The 22098-nt window shown below is 36.7% G+C and overlaps 1 protein-coding gene and 1 non-coding gene across 14 annotated transcripts in view; one reads left to right on the top strand and one right to left on the bottom strand.

Moving 5' to 3' along the window:
- MLLT10 (MLLT10 histone lysine methyltransferase DOT1L cofactor) overlaps window positions 1-22098 on the bottom strand; it is a 252003-nt gene that overhangs the window by 79193 nt on the left and 150712 nt on the right. For 11 of the 13 annotated variants that reach the window (XR_003436012.1, XR_003436013.1, XM_027121792.1 and 8 more), the window contains 2 exons: window positions 8089-8341; window positions 4242-4811 (listed from right to left, as the gene is read on the bottom strand). Coding sequence is in view for 11 of the 13 variants with exons in the window: in XM_027121792.1 (XP_026977593.1) it covers window positions 4242-4811; window positions 8089-8341 (823 nt within the window). In the remaining 2 variants the exon portion in view is untranslated. The remainder of the gene's footprint in view (window positions 1-4241; window positions 4812-8088; window positions 8342-22098) is intronic. The other 2 variants (XM_027121801.1, XM_027121802.1) reach the window with 1 other exon arrangement.
- On the top strand, window positions 6731-6802 carry TRNAE-UUC (transfer RNA glutamic acid (anticodon UUC)). Its single transcript has one exon. It is a non-coding gene; the product is annotated as a tRNA-Glu (tRNA).

The following is a 22098-nucleotide window of genomic DNA, read 5'->3' as shown; positions in this document are numbered from 1 at the left end:
GACCCTCGAAAATGAGTCATGGTGGGAGAATTTGCCACCTTAATGCTTCAGTAACAAATGCAATACAAGTGAGATTTTAAAAGGCTATTAAAGAGATAGACATGTTACATTATAGAGAAATGGTAGTTGTTTGGAATGGTCCTAAAAAATAATCAAAGGACACTCATGCAGAAGGATTTTCTCAGTGGGGACAAAAAACTGGAATATGGCTATTCTGGCCTTTGATCTAGTACTTTTATAGAAAGACAGCCATGACATAGGGCCAGCAAATTTTCAGATCATCAAAAGCCAAAACAAAATCAGGGGATTTTCTAAGAAAGCAAATTCCAAGGTATATCCTGGTCTTAGCAGCATCCAATATCCTTTATGATTTTCATTTATAACCCAATATAATCAATGTATATAAAATCATGAACCTGAGTCATTTAGATGTGAATTATGTTCACTAACTGTAACTACTCCTTCATCTACAATACTGTGTTAGTAACTCTACTCTCATGAGTTTATTAGATTAATATTTTATCTATATGATTCCCTTACCTGTTTACAGAATCAGTCTATTTCTAATTAAAATATTTTATCAAAAAAAGACTCCTCAGTTTCACTTTACCAACAGAAGTAGATATGACATAAACAGGGATACATTTAACAAGTTCCCTTTCATAGTTACACAGGCTCAAGTTAAACTTTCATAACCTTCATATTTCAGGAGAAGCCAGAAGAAACTTCTATTGAGGCGATCTACTCATAGTAATAACTTGTCTTTGTGAAATCAGGAACAATTTAAGATTAAGTACATAGTCTCACAACCAAAGGACTGCCTTTCCAGAATCTCCTTTTATAGCATGTATCACCACTAAAGAATTCTATCACTGAAATAGATTTCAGGTATCTTAACTGAGAAAGGTATAGAGGCATTCTATTAAAGAATTAGAGACTGAGTTTAAAAAACAAAAAACAGGGAACCCTATACTTTGAAAGGACAGAGCGTGCCCAAAGAAAAGAAATTAATGTTAAACCACCATCATTTAACGAATACCAAACTTTTCTCAGAGAAAATAAGATGATGATTTTTGTGAAGAAAAAATGCTAACCTTCACTTTACTAAATCATAAACTCTCCTAATGTGGTTGAGATAAAAAGGAAAACAGGGACTTCCCTGGTGGTGCAGTGGTTAAGAATCCGCCCGCCAATGCAGGGGACACGGGTTTGAGCCCTGGTACAGGAAGATCCCACATGCCGCGGAGCAACTAAGCCCATGCGCCACGACTACTGCGTCTACGCTCTAGAGACAGAGAGCCACAACTACAGAAGCCCGTGCACCTAGAGCCTGCACACCACAACGAAGAGTACCCCCCGCTTGCAGCAACTAGAGAAAGGCCGTGCATAGCAACGAAGACCCAACGCAGCCAAAAACAAACAAATAAATAAATAAATAAATAAAAGGAAAACAGAAAAGGACAAATACAGCACGTCAACTCTTCCAAAATATTCGATGTTTTCAACATCTTAATTTTCAATGTTTCAAAAGACCAGGTGCCTATTAAGAGCTCAAAAGAACATACGTAGGAAAGAATTCAATCAAAAGTTTAATATAATTTGTAAGCCAAAACTTACAACCTTTAGTAGACATTTAAAACATTTTGTACAAGTCAGTATAAAACAGTAGGTCATTTATCAGGATGTACTGTGATTTAATAAAAATCTTACAATACAAACCCTTGATCAGACAAGTTTAGAGGTGTTTTCTGGGTTTCTATTCTGACTGGATCTAGGCCTCCTAGAATAAATATCTTGCTACATATGCTCTACTATAATTTGAACATGTCATGAGAGAATTTTGATTACTCTAAAATTCTTTTAATAGTAAGTTGCCAGAATTAAGTCCAGAATGCTAATTCTAGGAGAAAGACCACTAGCCTCAAAGTCTGATTTCTTCAGCCTGGCATTCAACTCTCCATAAACTCATCCTGCTCTATTTAATCAACATTCCTTCTAACTATACCACAAACACAAGCTTCTTGTTTCTATGAAGTTTACCCTTCAAATATACCTTTACTATCTTTTCTGATAATGTTGGCCTTCTTTTTCTGCCTACTCCAAAGTACAATTCAAATTTCATCTTGTCCATGGTCTTTTCCAACTAATTATATATCCTAAAACTGGTCTGTAATACTATTGATACGTGAAAAGCTTTACAATAAATAATTTCACTTGCAACCTGGCAAAAACATTTGAAAGACAAGTACAAAATCACACAGGATACTACCAAACACATGATAACATTCTCAGTGATTACTAATAGTATTCATTCTTTTTTTTGTTTTTTAATGTTTAGCATTTATTATGGTCAAAGCACTGTGCTGGCAGTGGGGAGACAGTAATGAACATGACAAACATAGCCCCTAACCTCCTGGAGCTAGGATTATAGTGCTTGTTACAGTCTAACCTTATAATTAACAGGTGTTTACAAGGTCACCTGCATTGTTACTTGCACATGAATCTTTAAAAGGGCATCATGGAAAACAATTCTTGATAACACGGTACACATTTTCTCCTTCTGACTTATTTATACAGGAGCGAGTTTTCTGCTCTTACAATTACTAAGTGCTTTCTCAATCTAAAATTAGGCCAAAGGAAAAATTAACATTTTGATACTAGTAGGAGGTACTATTGTTGCAAGTTAAATTATTGGCTCAAACTCTCTTGTTGATCCCATTGCTTAAAGCATGACTGACAGTATACTAGCAAGGTTTTACACCCTCATCAGCAAACATCCCTTGAATTTTATAATTAAGTGTCTCTGGAATCAAGGAAAATGCATAGCTCCACCACTTAGAGCTGTGAGAATTCTGTCTCTGTTTCCTCTTCTATATAATGAGCGATAATACTTGATGCTTGTCAAGTGCTTAAGACAGTGTGCAGCACATGCTAAGTTTCAACAGCAGTTAGCAATTCTTAACTTATGGTAAGAAGGCGTAATTCCTAAATACTCATGGCATTTAGCCAGCTTCTTCTAGATAAGCATAGACTTTTTAGTACTAAGCTTATCAGTGAGAGAGTGCTCTGATCTAGTCATAAAACTTTTATTAAAATGTGTAAGATTAAATAATATATTACCTCAAATAGTTTTCAACAACTAATCTTATTTCCTAAGTATGGCTTTAACAAGATACATACACTCTTCAGAGTGATTTTAAAACTCAAGTTTAAGAAAAAAAAAAAATCCTAGGGCTTCCCTGGTGGCACAGTGGTTGAGAGTCTGCCTGCCGATGCAGGGGACGCGGGTTCGTGCCCCGGTCTGGGAAGATCCCACATGCCGCGGAGCAGCTGGGCCCGTGAGCCATGGCCGCTGAGCCTGCGCGTCCGGAGCCTGTGCTCCGCAACGGGAGAGGCCACAACAGTGAAAGGCCCGCGTACCACAAAAAAAAAAAAAAAAACTTGACAAGTCTAAATTTAAGTCATTTATTTTGGTGAAATAATATTTATGGGAATTTCTCCCTAAATTTCTGTCTACCTACTGGTGAGGTAAAAGGGATACAAATTCATATTTTTCTGCCACAGATGTACCACAGACACTGCCCTCACAAAGTAATCAGTAATCAGTAAAAAACATGATTTCCCACACACAAAATTTCCCTAAATCAATAACAGCTAGGAAAATCTTTTAAGAATTTATCTTTTAACTATTTAGCCTATATTAAGTAAAACTGGATTAGTGCCAAATGTCTTTTCCAAAGACCAAACTGTCCTCCTAAGATCGTAACACTTTTCATTAAGATAATTAAACGTCACTTAGCAACTCACAGTATTATCATAATGATAGTTTAAAATGAATTTGTGGGGACTTCCCTGGTGGTACAGTGGTTAGGAATCCACCTGCCAATGCAGGGGACACAGGCTCGAGCCCTGGTCCAGGAAGATCCCACATGCCGTGGAGCAACTAACCCTGTTGAAGCCCACGTGCCTAGAGCCCGTGCTCCGCAACAAGAGAAGCCACTGCAACGAGAAGCCTGCACACCGCAACGAAGAGTAGCCCCAGCTCGCCAAAACTAGAGAAAGCCCGTGCGCAGCAACAGACCCAATGCAGCCAAAAATAAATAAAATTTAAAAAAAATAAAATTAAATAAATTTGCTTGGTGGTGGTGGCAGTGGCAGTGGCAGTGGCGGTGGGTGGGTGGGTGAGAGGGAGGGAGGGAGAGAGGGAGAGAGGGAGGGAGAAAACAAGGGGCCAAGCCTACCTGAACCAAGTGGAGAGGAGCCCACACTAAGACTCTGCACACTCCCATTCCTGAGCGGCGTGGGGGATTTCTGGAGACTAGAGCTGGTTACACTTCCTGCAGCTGACGCTACAGATGACGTTGGTGAAGCAGAAGAAACTGAGAGATGAGAAACATTCTCTTGACTTTTGTTTCCTTTGGGTCTACCAGGCCCATGCTTACTTTGTTTATTTCCTTTTCTTTTCTTTTCCTTTACAGTTTCTTCTTCTATGCCAGAAGTTTGAGCCCGCTTATATCCTGCTGTAGGAAGGCTGGAATTACCCAAATCTCCAGGTGAATTTTCAAAGTTTTTAGGCTGCGGAATAACAGCTGAGGTTGAAGGGAGACCAATTATGGAACTAAAACTATTTACCCCCCCTTCCTGGCTTCCAGACTCTCCTTTATGTACATCTTTGGTTGATGATGACTGTTGGGAGTGAGTGTAACTGTCATTACGCAGATCTGAGTCTGTAAAGCTCAAGAAATCCTGGGGAGACTGTACTGAACTTCCCGAAGATGATTTTACACTGCCTGGAGTTCCTGAAAAACTGCCTGTAGTGGGGGAAAAAAAAAAATGGGGTAGGAAAAGAAAAAATTGGATGCAAAAGTTCCCATGAGCAGTAGAAATGACACAATCATCAAAAAGAGAGGATGAAAAAAATTATAAAACTTAGGACATCAGTATGTAACAAAGCTAGATTTTTTAAGGATTATTACTGAAATCAAGTTTATCTATAAAATTATGTTTTAAAAATACTTTTTATAGTTATTAAACTGAATATTAACTCTTGAATTATACGCTATTACTTGTACAATTACCAAGATATAAGATGTGCTTTATTTAACCTACCTTTTACCATGGCAGCATTCCTCTACTCTCCCCCAAATGCCTTGTGTATGCTTGAGGAAGGACCAAAGAAAAGCGAAGTCTCAAGGAGACTCTGAAATGACTATGATTGAACTCTGCATGGTTTTGGGAACTTCCTTTCTTGCAATTATTGAAGGTATGATTATAAATGTTCCCAACATACAATAAGATCCAAAAGATGTTGCTCAGGTCGTAAGTTCTGAGTTTTAACTTCAAGATAATGTTGGCGAATGTTATCTTTCAGTTATATCTACCCCACCAAAACACGGATTTGATATAATCATCATCATATGGAACCTAATCTATATAACTCACATCCTCCCAGTCCACCTCCCACGGAGATGCATAAAGAAAAGAAACCAGCCACTTATATTCTGCTATTGCTTTTATGAAAGTAAAATCATAGGAGGGGCACCTCTCATGAATCTCTCACAACTGCTTATTTTTTCCCCACTCTTTAAAGAATATTAGTAAGCCCACCGTGCCATTATGAGATATAAAAACCTCAAGGTTCTTATTTACCAGGTTAAAACTAATGGCTGGGCTGAAACAAATTCGATCCACCATCCCACTTCATCAAACACTCTCGCCACGCTTGCCAAATGAAGTAACAAGTGTTTAGACTCAGTTTTGACCAACATCTATTGTGTTTCATAAAACTAAACTATGTCATGTTTTACCTAATGTCTTCAAGAAACGAAAGCTCAAAATAAAGTGTTCTGTTGGCAGTGGAAAGGAAATTCCAAGCTAAGTGTTAAATTTTACTGTAGAGAACATTCGTAAGTAATCACACATAAATCTGCCTAAATATTTACAAAGATATTTTTTCCCTACACATAAGAAATAATTTTTTTAACTAAAGTCTCAAGGTTTTGGTTTTTAAATTTTAAGCTCTTCTAAAATGGCTCATTAAAAAAAATTAATAGTTCTAAAATTTAACTCCTTCAAGAGAATATCTGCCTTATTAATCTACAAAATTACTTGTACCGATGTGACCATTTTCAGGCCATTTCTGTGTAAAAAAAATATATACATATTAAGAAGCCATTTACATTACATCAATCATTTAAGGATAACTGTAATTTGCCACTTAATTAACAGCTATAAAGAAGTTCTTTATTATCCATTCTGATCTGTCACCATCTGTTTTTTTTTCTGCACATTTTTGTTTTTACAGCTGGTGTTAAAAGCTCACGACAGCATAGCAAATACTTTAAAACACTTAGTATACACAATATTTTAAATGTGTATTTTCTAAAATTCACATACTACCTGCAATTTTTAAAAAAAAATTACCTTAAATGCCCTACCTTTAAATTTCAACTTTTAAAACTTTTCAGGATATTACTTCAGATATAAAAACATAACACGTTCTCTACCATATCTTAACAGAAGCAGGGAAAGACTCTCCAATATTGTGAAATTTAAGAAAATGAGAGCTCGCTTTTCTAAATGAATTAGTACTTCAAAGATAACATTAAAAACTCAATGCAATTTTACAAGTACAAAATAAGGTCTTAGTTATAGAGAAGAGATGACTGAATTCTGCTAATCACATTCAAAACGTGAATGAAGTTACATTAAAACTTAGTTTTACAGGAATTCCCTGGTGGTCCAGTGGTTAGGACTTGGCACTTTCACTGCCGTGGCCCAGGTTTGATCCCTGGTCAGGGAACTAAGATCCCGAAACTCAGGTGGCAAAAACAAACAAACAAAAAAACCAAAAACTACAGTTTTACTATTTGTTTTCCAAAGTATCATAAAAATAATATACAGTAAATTTATTAAACATAAAACAGCAAATTTAGCATTTCATTTCTTTTCTACTTGTCTTTTTGTTATATGAGGCAAAAAGAAAAAAAAATCTAGGACTTGAAAATCTTGAAGCACAAAATAACTTAGTTTAAAAATATATGAATATACTTTTTAATGAAGAGGTCAGCAGACAGCATCTCTCTACATATTCAAATTATGTCCTGGTAGATTATGGGCATAATTTTTATTGTCAGCAAAAGCTTTAACAGGGTAAAGAAAAGGACAACTTTTTCCCTCATTTACTCCTAGGGGACAAAGGGCTGGGGTGGGGGCGAGGGAGAGGAGGCCTTTATTTTACTAAATGTATTTGTCTCGAACAGTTTTAGCACTTACATTTCTCAACATATTTATTTCAAAATAAAAACCTAGAACATTGGGCTAATGTATTCTAAGGTTTAGCTGAGTTATTTTGTTCTCCATAAAACAGACTTGTCATATAAAACACAAAATGCCTAGTTAATTCTGAATATCAGTTAAACAACAAATTATTTTTCAGTATAAGTATGTCCCAAATAAATGCATGGGACACACACTGAAAAAAATAATTTGTTGTTTAACTAAAACTCAAAACTAGCTGGGCATCCTGTACATACAGCAGCCATAATTACCAAAAGATATGTAGGCTGAGCAGAATTCTACTTTCATCTTCAAGCTTTATAATAAATGCATTAATAATCAGCAAGTATTATTTACCGAGAACTATTTAGCTCCCCTAAAAATTACTGAGTACTTATTCACTTATTGAAAACGTATACCTTAACCGTTTTAGTGTTCAACGGGAAAAGACAAATAAAAACAATTTATAAATTAGAATGACTTCTCTGTTGAGCAGAAAGGAAAGGAAAACTCCAGCTTTTATTGTTTTTCTCCTCAGACTTAAACTTTATTCCACATCTATTTAAACATTAAAAAAAATTACAGTTCAACTTTAGCAGCACAGGTCATAACACAAAAAGAAAGCAAAGTTCCCAGAAACATTTGAAGAAGGAATACTAGTCTTTAAAGTAATCTTACTATAGCAACTAATCATAAAATAATCTCTAATTATCCAATAGTTATAAGTAAAAGGTAAATTCTTTTATAAAACTTAACTACTATTGATCATCACAAGAACAAGTATTTCAACTAAAATATCATAATTAATACCTTGCTGGAAAGGACTAGCTGCTGATACAGTCGTTCCTGGATTTCTTCCACCAGGCTTTCTTCCCCTTTGACCTGAGCTGTGAGCTGAAGATTTCTTCCCTTTGCCCTCTGACCCTCTAGCCTCTGAAACATCTTTTGCACTAGTAGTGTGCGCAGAGACTTCCTGGAAATTTGCATTTGTAAATCGTGCTGCAGTATCTTCCAAGCGCTTCAATGATCCAGATATAGAGTTGCTGCTAGTGCTTGTATAAGTCTAACATTTTGATTGAGAAAAGAAGTAAAAGGAAAAAGAACTGATTACAATTTGGCTACAGGGGGAAAAAAAGATGGCACATTAATAATAAATAATTATTGGACTTGAAAGATAAACATATGAAAGTTTCAGTTATAAAAACATGTCACTCTGCCTAAGAAAATCATGTAAGAACAATTTAGAGTCTGGTACAAATATTTCTTTTAAAAATGTAGATAATTTATAATATGACTGAGCATCAAATTGCAGCGATTAGTAAAAGTACATATTAGTTGTTTTTATTAAGTGACACACAGTAAGTAATACAGAAGATACTTGTTTCTCAAGCAACATAATTTTCAACAAGAACAATCTACTTCTTAGACATGAAATTAAAATCAGCTTTAGTGTTCATCACTGAAAGGCAACAACTAGAGAGAAGTAAGGTACTACAATTTCACTACTGGACTATATCCTTGATATTATACAGATCTAGCATAGGTCAGAGCAAGAATTTTTTAAATTCAGATGAAGGCTGCTTTTCAAAAGAGAAATATTTAAAACCTTGAAACAGAAAAGATTTCTTCCCAGTATTAAGTTGAGGAAACAGTTACATTTTGCAGTTAAGATTTCTAAAAAAATTAAAAGTACAATTATACCATAAAATTGATTCACAATCACCCCCTATAATTAGTTATGGTAGGGAAACAAAGCAAGATAAAGACAAACTTAAACAGTTTCCAGTTTTTAATAATCATTTTAATATAAGGTGCATGCAAATAATGACAAATTAAATGACTATTAAAGTGTGATGCCAGATGTAAATTAATCAACATGCTTTGAAATTAAAGATTTATATGGGGGCTTCCCTGGTGGCGCAGTGGTTGAGAATCTGCCTGCGAATGCAGGGGACACGGGTTCCAGCCCTGGTCTGGGAAGATCCCACATGCCGCGGAGCAACTAGGCCCGTGAGCCACAACTACTGAGCCTGCGTGTCTGGAGCCTGTGCTCCACAACAAGAGAGACCGCGACAGTGAGAGGCCCATGCACCACAATGAAGAGTAGCCCTCACTCACTGCAACTAGAGAAAGCCCTCGCACAGAAACAAAGACCCAACACACCCAAAAATAAATTAATTGATTAATTTTAAAAAAAAGATTTATATGGTCCAAAGGGTCAGGGATTTTTGTTGCCATTGTTAAACTGGTGTCTGAACTATAACTAGCCCTAAATTTCTGTTGAATAAATAAATAATTTTCTAATACTTCTATCTGATATCTCCAATGTAACACAAGTGAAAAATCTGAAAATATGCAAAACTGAAATCTGCCACATATTAACAACCACTCAGTACAAAACATCAGAAAAATTTTAAAAATGAAAAAGTGACAATAAAAATCAGGTTTCTTAGCAAATCAGTGTTCAGAAAAAAGGAGTAAGAGGAAACTTCAACTGTTTTGAAAACCAAATCTTTACTACTACTCTTCTGCTACTTGCCCAGTGTTGCTGCTGCACCCCACAGCATCTCACTGCCAAGAACAGATTTTCACCATCAAGTACAAGAGACATTATGATCTCATAAAAAACTAATCACTATTGTAATAAACTATAATCCACAAATAAGAAAAAGGTTTTCAAACTAAATTTCAGGAGGAAACACTCCCATTTAACAAAACAATCATATTTAAGCTGATTAAACTTCATGGATGACTACCTTTCCCAGCCAGACAGGTCACTTTCAAAATCACCTGACACTTCACTTTTCCAATATTTTAAGTTGATCCTGAGATTTTCCAACCCACTCATCTGACCCTAGTAAAGTTTAAAAGTCATCTAAAAAAACCACAATGGTGTTCTTCATTCAAGTCCTCTATGTGTCAAATAAGGAAAAGGAGAGAAAACTGGGTAGAATATCAACAACAGAAATATGCTGTTTCCACATAACAACCTAAATTAGGGTTGGTCAATTTTCCCAGTCATTTAGTAGAATATACTGGCTTACCCCTGAAGTATAAATATGTCCATAAATCCAATGAAAACATGATATTTGGAAGAGAAGGTATTACAAAGAAAGCATTTAATGAAAATTACACAAATTTCAGTGACCAAAGTCATATTAAATAAAACCATAACATTTTATTTTTTACAAACCTCAACACCTTGTAAGTTTAAAAAAAAAAAAAAAAAGTACTACAGGGACTTCCCTGGTGGCACAAGTGGTTAAGAATCCATCTGCCAATGCAGAGGACACGGGTTCAAGCCCTGGTCCCGGAAGATCCCACATTCCACAGAGCAACTAAGCCTGTGTACCACAACTACTGAGCCTGCGCTCTAGAGCCCGCACGCCACAACTACTGAAGCTCGCCTGCCTAGAGCTCATGCTCCACAACAAGAGAAGCCACCACAATGAGAAGCCCACACACCACAGCGAAGAGTAGCCCTCACTCACTGCAACTAGAGAAAGCCCGCGTGCAGCAACAAAGACCCAACGCAGCCGTAAGTAAATAAATAAAATATAAATTTTTTTAAAAAGATACCACAGGTTTCTTAGTAAGAAAAAAAAAAACATAACAAAAATAACTTTAGCTGAAGATTCTAACAGTTAAAAAAAATTTTATACATGCTCCCAACATCACAAACCTGTTTCCTCAGTCAGTTTCACAACCTAAGTAACTCTCATAGCATTAGCATGTCATTGCTCTGAGAGCCACTATAGTGCTTAAAAATACATATTCATGTAAATTGATCATAAAATACAAACTAACTACATCAATTGGTACTCAACTAAGTAAAATATAGCCTTCCTTTTTTTTATTTTCCACTAGAGAGAAAATTGGATATCTGGCTATATTGATAGTCTTTAGAGAAGTGCATAAACACTTTGTGATTTACAGGCAACTTAATGAATCTTTCAAAATAGACATCTACAATGTGTTTGATTTTTCTTTCATGGCCAACTAAAATTATTAGTCCTCAGATGAGATGCAAACCCTATATACCTACTAAATAGCATTAATTAGGAACAAAAAAATATTTCTAACTTCAAATAGAAATTTTTAGACTCATAATTAATCAAAGGCTATCAGAGGTAACCAAAGAAATAGCAGTTATTATATTTTAAAGGTATGGTTGCCTTAGGTTTTATTCTACAAGGCTCTGTAATCCATGTTTGGAAGAAGGAGGCAGAGGGAAGGAAAACAACCAATAGCTTTGCCTTTCACCAACATGGTGAAACAGAATAATGCTTGTTAAAAATTTTTTTTTAATTATATACTATTCAAGTCTCCCATAAAAGTCACATTTTTCACTAGCCCAATTCTTAGAATACAGCACAGAAACTATCAAACATGAAGCACAAAAAGAATGAAAACTTTTTAAGGGGGGAGGGGTGCCAGTAAGCTGTGGGACAACATTAAGAAACCTAATGTACATGCTATTGCAGTACCCCAAAAAAAGCAGGGGGGAGGGACTTAAAATTAATAATAGCAGGGGGAAAAAAGAAAAAAAATAAAGAAATAATAGAAAAACTATGAAATTTGATGAAAACTATAAACCTACAGATCAACTAACCCCAAGTATAAGAAACATAAAGAAAATGCCATGAATGCACATCATAATCATATGGCTTCTCGCTAAAAACCAACAATAAACAGAAAATGATAAAAGCAGCTGGGGGGGCGGTTAAATATGCCTATGTGCTAAGAAATAAGGATGAAAACAGATTTCTCATGAAAAAGATGCTAGCTAGAAAAGAGAAGAGTAAAATCTTCAATGTACTAAAAGAAACAAACTATCATTAACCTAGAATTCTATACCGAGCTAAAATACCTTTCAAAAACACAGGCAAAATAATTGTTTTTCAGATAAAAAAGCTGAAAGAACTAATCACCAGCGGTTAACACTATAGTAAATGCTAAAGGTTGTCTTTCAGGCAGGAGGAAAACAACAAAGGAAATGTGGATGTACACAAAGTAATTAAGAGCACTAGAAACAGTAATTACATGGATAAATACAGAAGATTTTTTAATTATTTAAGTCTCTTTATAAGGTAACTGATGATCTAGAGCAAAAATAATAACAATGAATTGTGAGGTTTATAAAATATGTAAAAACTTTAAAACATGACAAAAATAGGCCCAAAGCCAAAAGGGTAGCAATGGAAGTACACAGTTGTAAGGTTCTTATATAATATGTGAAATGGTATAATATCACTTGAAGGCAGACTGTGACAAGCTAAAGATATATAAACCCTAAAGCAACTAATAAAAAAATACAATTATTACTAATCAGCCAAAATGCAATCATACAAAATATTCAATGAGAAAAAAAAGAAAATAGGAAGATGAGAAATAATGGGCAAATTAAAAAGGACTAACAAAGGATAGATTTAAGTACAACCATATCAATAATCACATTATATGTAAATTACCTAAACATCCCCACTGAAAGACAGAGATTGTAACAGTGAAAAAAGAAACTCAAGACTTTATGTTGTCTACAAGACACCCATTTAAAACATAAATACAGAAAGATATTAAAAGTATGGGGAACACATATCAATCTAACACTAATCCAAAGAAAGCTGAATTCACAACATTAATATCAGACAAAGTACATTTCAGAACAAGAAATATTACCAGGATAAAGAGGTCTATTAATCAAGAGGATATAAAAATCCTAAATGTTTCTGCAAATTATGAGACCTTCAAAATAAATGAAGCAAAAACTGAATAGAGAAAACAAAGAAACAGCAAAATGTATAGTTATAGTAAGAGAGGTTCATTCTTTTTCTCAATAACTGAACAAATAGACCAAAAAAAATGAGGATATAAAGAAACTTAAACAATATAAGTCAACTTGACCTAACTGATATTTATAGAAAAACTTCGTACAATAAGAGCAGAATGAATACACATCCTTTTGAAAAGCACACAGAAAAACAAAATAATCCATGTTCTGTGTCATTAAGAAAATCTCAAAAAAATTTAAAATAAATTATAACACAAAGACATTAAATGAGAAATCAACAAGAAGATACATGAAAAACCCCTAAATATTTCAAAAGTAAATAAAATGCTTCTAAGTAACCTATGGTCAAAGAAGAAATCAAAAAGAAACCTTAAGGTATTTGTTCAACTAAGTAAAAATGAAAATACAACATATAATTTGCAAGTGGAGCTTAGAACAAAGTTTTTAGCATTAAATGTCCATATTAGCACTTTCTGGTCAGCATGTAATAAGGAACTTTGAAGTCTTCATTCCATCCTAACAAGTAAAAAGCCTAACAAACTGAAAAGTCAATAACTCTTCTTAGATCCATCAGAGAAGCGAGGTCACAGAGCAAACCACTGCCACCAAAATTAGAGAGACAGACAGACAGATACAGAGAATCAGAGCGTACCCAAACAGAAATCTCTATGGCAACCAGTATCAGGGTAGGAAAACCTCAAGTATAATTGACAAATTGTTGAAGGCTCAGTGTGGACAAGTCTGAGAGATTAAAAACTCCAGGAGGGGCTTCCCTGTTGGTGCAAAGGTTAAGAATCTGCCTGCCAATGCAAGGGACATGGGTTCGAGCCCTGATCAGGGAAGATCCCCCATGCTGCGGAGCAACTAAGCCTGTGCGCCACAACTACTGAGCCCGAGCTCTAGAGCCTGGGAGTCACAACTTCTGAGCCTGTGTGCCACAACTACTGAAGCCCGCGCGCCTAGAGCCCATGCTCCACAACAAGAGAAGCCACTGCAATGAGACACTCACGCACCGCAACGAAGAGTAGCCCTCGCTGACTGCAACTAGAGAAAACATGTGCACAGCAACAGACCCAACACAGCCAAAAATAAATAAATAAAATATATAAATTTATTTTTTAAAAAAGATAAAGGTAAGGCAGAGATAGGTCTCATTAAAAAAAAAAAAAAAACCCAAAAAAAAGAACTCCTCACACTTTTCAAGTTTTACCTCCAGGAGCTCTACCAAGTCTTGACAGTGAATACCAGAAGAAAAATATACACTCATGCTTCCAGCAGGGGAGGCAGAAAGGAACTATTCTAATATGCCAAGGTATTCTGTTCTTCTTAATAAGGCCTGTTATCAGGAGAATATATTTTACCAGAGCATAACCTGCTGAGGTTGTATCAGAGCCTCAAGTATGTGAAGGAAGGGAAATACCCAACTACAACCCCCAACAGTATCCTGTCCCAGCAAAGCAGGGTAGGGGGTGAGAATCACTTGTGAGGTTTACAGTCCAGGGGCACAGGCTCACCAAAAGACTGAGAACTAACCATAGGACTATAGAATGCTTCCTGTCCCTCTTACCATCACATTATTAAAGGCCTATTTACCACACTTCCTTTTATCCAGTAAATCATATACATCTTTTAACAAAAAACTACAAGGTGCACTAAGAGGCAAATAGACCGTGTGAAGAGAACGAACAAACATCAGAACCAAAGACAGAGATGGCACGACTGTGGGAATTACCAACCCAGAAATTTTTTAAACTATGATTAGTATGCTAAGGGTTTTAATGTAAAAAATAGACAGCATGCAACAACAGATGGATATTGTAAGCAGAAAGAAATTCTAAAAAAAAATTTAAAAGGACTCTTTGAGATAAAAAAAACCCATAACAAAAATGAAGAATTCCTTTGATGCGCTCATTAGTAGACTGGGCATGGCTATGGAAAGCATCTCAGAGAGTGAGGATATGAAAATAGAAACTTCCAAAAATAGAAAGCAAAGAGAAAAAGAAACTATGAAACAGAGAACAATATCCAAGAACCACAGGACAACTACAAAAGGTGTAACATAGGTGTAATGGGAATACCAGAAGGAAAACAAAGGAACTGAGGCAATATCTGAAGCAATAATGACTAAGAATTTAACCAAATTAATGTCAGAAACCAAATGACAGATCTAGGAAGCTCTGAGAATACCAAGCAAGATAAATGCCAAAAAGCAAGCAAGCAAACAAAAACAACACCTAGGCATATCATATTCAAAATGCAGAAAATCAAAGATAAAAGAAAAAACACTCAAAGAAGCCAGAAGGGGGGAAAGCCTTAACTACAAAGGAGCAAAGATAAGAATTACATCTGACTTCTCTTCAGAAACAATGCAAACTACGGAGTGATGTGAAATATTTAAAGTGTTGAGAGAAAAAAAACAACCTAGAATTCTGCACACTGCAAAATTATCCTGTAAGAGTGAAAGACAAAGACTTTCTCAGACAAACAAAAATTGAGGGAATTTGTTGCCAGTAGGACTGCCTTGCAAGAAATGTGAAAAGTTCTTTGGAGAGAAGGAAAATGAAACAGGTCAGAAACGTGGATTTACATAAAAAATACCATTAGAGAATGAATCAGTGAAGGTAAAATTAAACTTTGATTTTTTTAATTCTTAATTGACCTTAACAGCTTGCTCAATGATGTATTTGATTATATAGTTTTATGCATTCATATGCTTATGTATGTTCATGTATAAGTGAAATGAATGACAGCATTGACAGAAAAGATGGGAGGGAGAAATTAGGAATATTTTGTTATTATAAGGTACTTGTGCTACCATGAAGCAGTATAGTGTTACTGAAAGACGCCTTAGATATGCCGTAAAGATATATTGCGAGCATGAGGGCAACCATGAAGGAAAACAAGTATAACTGATATATTAAGAAATGAAAAGAAAATGGAATCGTATAAAATGCTCAGTTAAAACCACAAAAGTTAGAAAACATGTGGAAGACAAAAACAGGAACAAAGACCAAGAACAAATAAAAAACAGTAACAAGTTTTGTAGATACTAACCTAACTGTATCAACAATCATCCTAAACACAAATGGTCTAAATATGCCAATTAAAAAACAGAAATTGTCAGAGTGGATCAAAAAGCAAGACTCAGGTACAGTAAATATAGAGACACATCATGATTTAAAAAAAAATCAATGGATGGAAAAAGGTATAACATGCTATCACTAATCTAAACAAGGCAAGAATAGCTGTATTTCAGACAGAGTAGACTTCACAGCAAGGAAAGTTAACAGGGATAAACAGTGACATTATATAACAACAAAGGAATGAAGACTACAAGATGACACAACAATCCTTCATGTGTATATGCCTAAAAACAAAACATTAAATACATGAGGCAGGGACTTCCCTGGTGGCACAGTAGTTCAGAAATGAAAGATGGAACATTAACTACAGATCTCATGGACATTAAGGGATAATCAAGGAATTTTACACACAAAAAGAAACAGACAATCTGAACAGACCTATATCTATTAAAGAAATTTAATTAATAATTAAGCATCCCACCAAAACACACAAAGCACCAGGACCAGATGGGTTCACTGTTAAATTCTACAAAATTCTTAAGGAAAAAAATTATACCAGTTCTCTACAACCTCTTCCAGAAAACAGAAGCAGAAGAAATAATTCCTAACTCTCTCTATGAGGACAGCAATACTATATCAAAACAGATAAAGACATTATAAGAAAGAAAACACAGAATAATATCACTCATGAAATAGATGCAAAAATTCTCTACAAAGTATTGGCAAATCAAACCCAAAAATGTATAAAAAGAATTATAGAGACTTGCAAGACGGCGGAGGAGTAAGATGTGGAGATCACCTTCCTCCCGACAAATACATCAGAAATACGTCTACACGTGGAACAACTACAGAACACCTACTGAACGCTGGCAGAAGACCTCAGACCTCCCAAAAGGCAAGAAACGCCCCATGTACCAGGGTAGGGAAAAGAAAACAACGAAAAACAGAGACAAAAGAATAGGGGTGGGATCTGCACCACTGGGACAGAGCTGTGAAGGAGGAAAAGTTTCCACACACTAGGAAGGCCCTTCACTGGTGGTGACAGGGGCTGCTGGGGTCGAAGCTTCAGAGCCAAAGACGAGAACACAGCAACAGGGGTGCAGAGGGCAAAGTGGAGAGGCTGCCACACAGAGGATTGGTGCAGACCGGAACTCACCAGCCCGAGAGGCTTGTCTGCTTACCCGCCGGGGCGGGCGGGGCTGGGAGTTGAGGCTTGGGCTTCGGTGGTCGGAGCGCTGGGAGCGGGAGGACTGGGGTTGGCAGCGTGAACACAGCCTGCAGGGGATTAGTGCACCACGGCTAGACGGGAGGGAGTCCGGGGAAAAGTCTGGATCTGCCTAAGAGGCAAGAGACCATTGTTTCGGGGTGCGCGAGGAGAGGGGATTCAGAGCACCGCCTAAACAAGCTCCAGGGATGGGCGCAAGCCACCGCTATCAGCACGGACAGCAGAGATGGGTGTGAGATGCTAAGGCTGCTGGTGCAGGCACCAAGAAGCCTGTGTGCAAGCACATGTCACTATCCACACCTCCCCTCCTGGAGCCTGTGCAGCCCGCCACTGCCAGGGTCCCGTGATCCAGGGACAACTTCCCCGGGAGAATGCACGGCGCGCCTCAGGCTAGTGCAACGTCACGCTGGCCTCTGCCGCCTCAGGCTCTCCCCGCATCCGCACCCCTCCCTCCCCCAAGCCTGAGTGAGCCAGAGCCCCCTAATCAGCTGCTCCATTAGCCCTGTCCTGTCTGGATGGGGAACAGATGCCCTCAGGCGACCTACACGCAGAGGCGGGGCCAAGTCCAAAGCTGAACCCTGGGAGCTACGAAGAAGAGAAAGGGAAATTTCTCCCACCAGCCTCAGGAGCAGCTGAATAAATCTCCACAATCAACTTAAGGTACCTGCATCTGTGGAATACCTGAATAGACAAAGAATCATCCCAAATGGAGGCGGTGGACTTTGGGAGCAACTGTAGACTTGGACTTTGCTTTCTGCATCTAATTCCTTATGATTTTATGTTTATCTTAGTTTAATATTTAGAGTTTAATATTCAGACTTTCTTATCACTGGTAGATTTGTTTACTGACTTGGTTGCTCTCTTCCTTTTTTTTTATATACAGATATATATTTTTTTCATTTTTCACTTTTAGTGAGAGTGTATGTGTATGCTTCTTTGTGTGATTCTGTCTGTATAGCTTTGCTTTTACCATTTGTCCTAGGGTTCTGTCTGTTTTTCTTTTTTTTTAAGTATACTTTTTAGTGCTTGTTATCATTGGTGGATTTGTTTATTGGTTTGGTTGCTCTCTTCTTTCTTTTTTTAATTTTTTTAATTTTTAATATTTTTTTTATTTTAATAACTTTATTATTTTTTTATTTCTTTTTCTTTCCTCCCTTTTCTTCTGAGCGTGTGGCTGAAAGGGTCTTCATGATCTGGACAGGTGTCAGGCCGATGCCTCTGAGGTGGGAGAGCCAAGTTCAGGACATTGCTCCATCAAAGACCTCCCGGCTCCACATAATATCAAACAGTGAAAGCTCTCCCAGAGACCTCCATCTCAACGCTAAGACCCAGCTCCACTCAGCGACCAGCAAGCTACAGTGCTAGACACCGTATGCCAAACAATTAGGAAGACAGGAACATAGCCCCACCCATTAGCAGAGAGGCTGCCTAAAATCATAATAAGGTCACAGACAACCCAAAACACACCGCCTGATGCGGTCCTGCCAACCACAAAGACAAGATCCAGCCACATCCACCATAACACAGGCACCAGTCCCCTCCACGAGGAAGCCTACATAACCCACTGAACCAACCTTACACACTGGGGGCAGACACCAAAAACAACGGGAATTACGAACCTGCAGCCTGTGAAAAGGAGACCCAAAAGAGAAACACACAGCAGATGAAGGAGCAAGGTAAAACCCACCAGACCAAAGAAATGAAGAGGAAATAGGCAGTCTACCTGAAAAAGAATTAAGAGTAATGAAAGTAAAGATCATCCAATCTTGGAAATAGAATGGAGAAAATACAAGAAAACTTTAACAAGGACCCAGAAGAACAAAAGAGCAAAAAACAATGATGAACAACACCATAAATGAAATTAAAAATTCTCTAGAAGGAATCAACAGTGGAATAACTGAGGTAGAAGAACGGATACGTGACCTGGAAGATAAAATAGTGGAAATAACTACCACAGAGCCGAACAAAGAAAAAATAATGAACAGAATTGAGGGCAGTCTGAGACACCTCTGGGACAACATTAAACACACCAACATTCTAATTACAGGGGTCCCAGAAGAAGAGAAAAAGAAAGAGACTGAGAAAATATTTGAAGAGATTATAGTTGAAAATTTCCCTAATATGGGAAAGCTAACAGTCAATCAAGTCCAGGAAGCACAGAGAGTCCCATACAGGATAAATCCAAGGAGAAACATTCCAAGACACATATTAATCAAACTATCAAAAATAAATACAAAGAAAAAACATTAAAAGCAGTAAGGGAAAAAAATAACATACAAGGGAATCCCCATAAGGTTAACAGCTGATCTTTCAGCAGAAACTCTGCAAGCCAGAAGGGAGTGGCAGGACATATTTAAAGTGATGAAAGGGAAAAATCTACAACCAAGATTACTCTACCCAGCAAAGATCTCCTTCAGATGTGACGGAGAAATTAAAACCTTTACAGACAAGCAAAAGCTAAGAGAATTCAGCACCACAAAACCAGCTTTACAACAAATGCAAAAGGAACTTCTCTAGACAGAAAACACAAGAGAAGGAAAAGACCTACAAAAACAAACCCGAAACAATTAAGAAAATGGTCATAGGAACATACATACCCATAACTACCTTAAATGTAAATGGATTAAATGCTCCAACAAAAAGACACAGACTGGCTGAATGGATACAAAAACAAGACCTGTACATATGCTGTCTACATGAGACCCACTTCAGACCTAGGGACACGTACAGACTGAAAGTGAGGGGGTGGAAAAAGATATTCTGTGCAAATGGAAATCAAAAGAAGGCTGGAGTAGCGATTCTCGTATCAGGCTAAATAGACTAAAATAAAGACTACTACAAGTGAAAAAGAAGGACACTACATAATGATCAAGGGATCAATCCAAGAAGAAAACGTAACAATTGTAAATATTTATGCACCCAACATAGGAGCACCTCAATACATAAGGCAAATGCTAACAGCCATAAAAGGGGAAATTGACAGTAACAGGATAAAAAGAGGGGAATTTAACACCCCACTTTCACCAATGGACAGATAATCCAAAATGAAAATAAACAAACACAAGCTTTAAATGATACGTTACACAGGATGGACTTAATTGATATTTATAGGACACTCCATCTAAAAACAACAGAATACACTTTCTTCTCAAGAGCTCATGGAACATTCTGCAGGCTAGATCATATCTTGGATCACAAATCAACCCTTGGTAAATTTAAGAAAATTGAAATCGTATCAAATATCTATTCCGACCACAACGCTATGAGACTAGATATCAATTACAGAAAAAAAATCTGTAAAAAATAAAAACACATGGAGGCTAAACAATATACTACTAAATAACCAGGAGATCACTGAAGAAATCAAAGAGGAAATCAAAAAATACCTAGAAACAAATGACAATGAAAACACAATGACCCAAAACCTATGGGATGTGGCAAAAGCAGTTCTAAGAGGGAAGTTTATAGCAATAAAATCCTACCTCAGGAAACAAGAAACATCTCAAATAAACAACCTAACCTTACACCTAAAGCAATTAAAGAAAGAAGAACCAAAAAAAACCCCAAAGTTAGCAGAAGGAAAGAAATCATAAAGATCAGATCAGAAATAAATGAAAAGGAAGTGAAGGAAATGGTAGCAAAGATCAATAAAACTAAAAGCTGGTTCTTTGAAAAGATAAACAAAATTGATAAACCATTAGCCAGACTCATCAAGAAAAGAAGGGAGAAGACTCAAATCAACAGAATTAGAAATGAAAAAGGAGAAGTAACAACTGACACTGCAGAAATACAAAGGATCATGAGAGATTACTACAAAAGCTCTAGGCCAATAAAATGGACAACCTGGAAGAAATGGACAAATTCTTAGAAATACACAACCTGCCAAGACTGAATCAGGAAGAAATAGAAAATATGAACAGACCAATCACAAGCACTGAAATTGAAACTGTGATTAAAAATCCTCCAACAAACAAAAGCCCAGGACCAGATGGCTTCACAGGTGAATTCTTTCAAACATTTAGAGAAGAGCTAACACCTATCCTTCTCAAACTCTTCCAAAATATAGCAGAGGGAGGAACACTCCCAAACTCATTCTACGAGGCCACCATCACCCTGATACCAAAATCAGACAAGGATGTCACAAAGAAAGAAAACTACAGGCCAATATCACTGATGAACATAGATGCAAAAATCCTCCACAAAATACTAGCAAACAGATCCAACAGCACATTAAAAGGATCATACACCATGATCAAGTGGGGTTTATTCCAGGAATGCAAGGATTCTTCAATATACGCAGATCAATCAATGTGATACACCACATTAACAAATTGAAGGAGAAAAACCATATGGTCATCTCAATAGATGCAGAGAAAGCTTTCGACAAAATTCAACACCCATTTATGATAAAAACCCTGCAGAAAGTAGGCATAGAGGGAACTTTCCTCAACACAATAAAGGCCACATATGACAAACCCACAGCCAATATCATCCTCAATGGTGAAAAACTGAAAGCATTTCCACTAAGATCAGGAACAAGACAAGGTTGCCCACTCTCACCACTCTTATTCAACATAGTTTTGGAAGTTTTAGCCACAGCAATCAGAGAAGAAAAGGAAATAAAAGGAATCCAAATCAGAAAAGAAGAAGTAAAACTGTCACTGTTTGCAGATGACATGATACTATACACAGAGAATCCTAAGGATGCTACCAGAAAACTA

This window comes from Aethalodelphis obliquidens, unplaced genomic scaffold (genome assembly GCF_003676395.1).
Source record: "Aethalodelphis obliquidens isolate GAN/ISIS:26980383/991018 unplaced genomic scaffold, ASM367639v1 scaffold23, whole genome shotgun sequence".
Lineage (NCBI taxonomy): Eukaryota > Metazoa > Chordata > Mammalia > Artiodactyla > Delphinidae > Aethalodelphis > Aethalodelphis obliquidens.
This window is presented reverse-complemented; position numbering and strand designations above follow the sequence as displayed.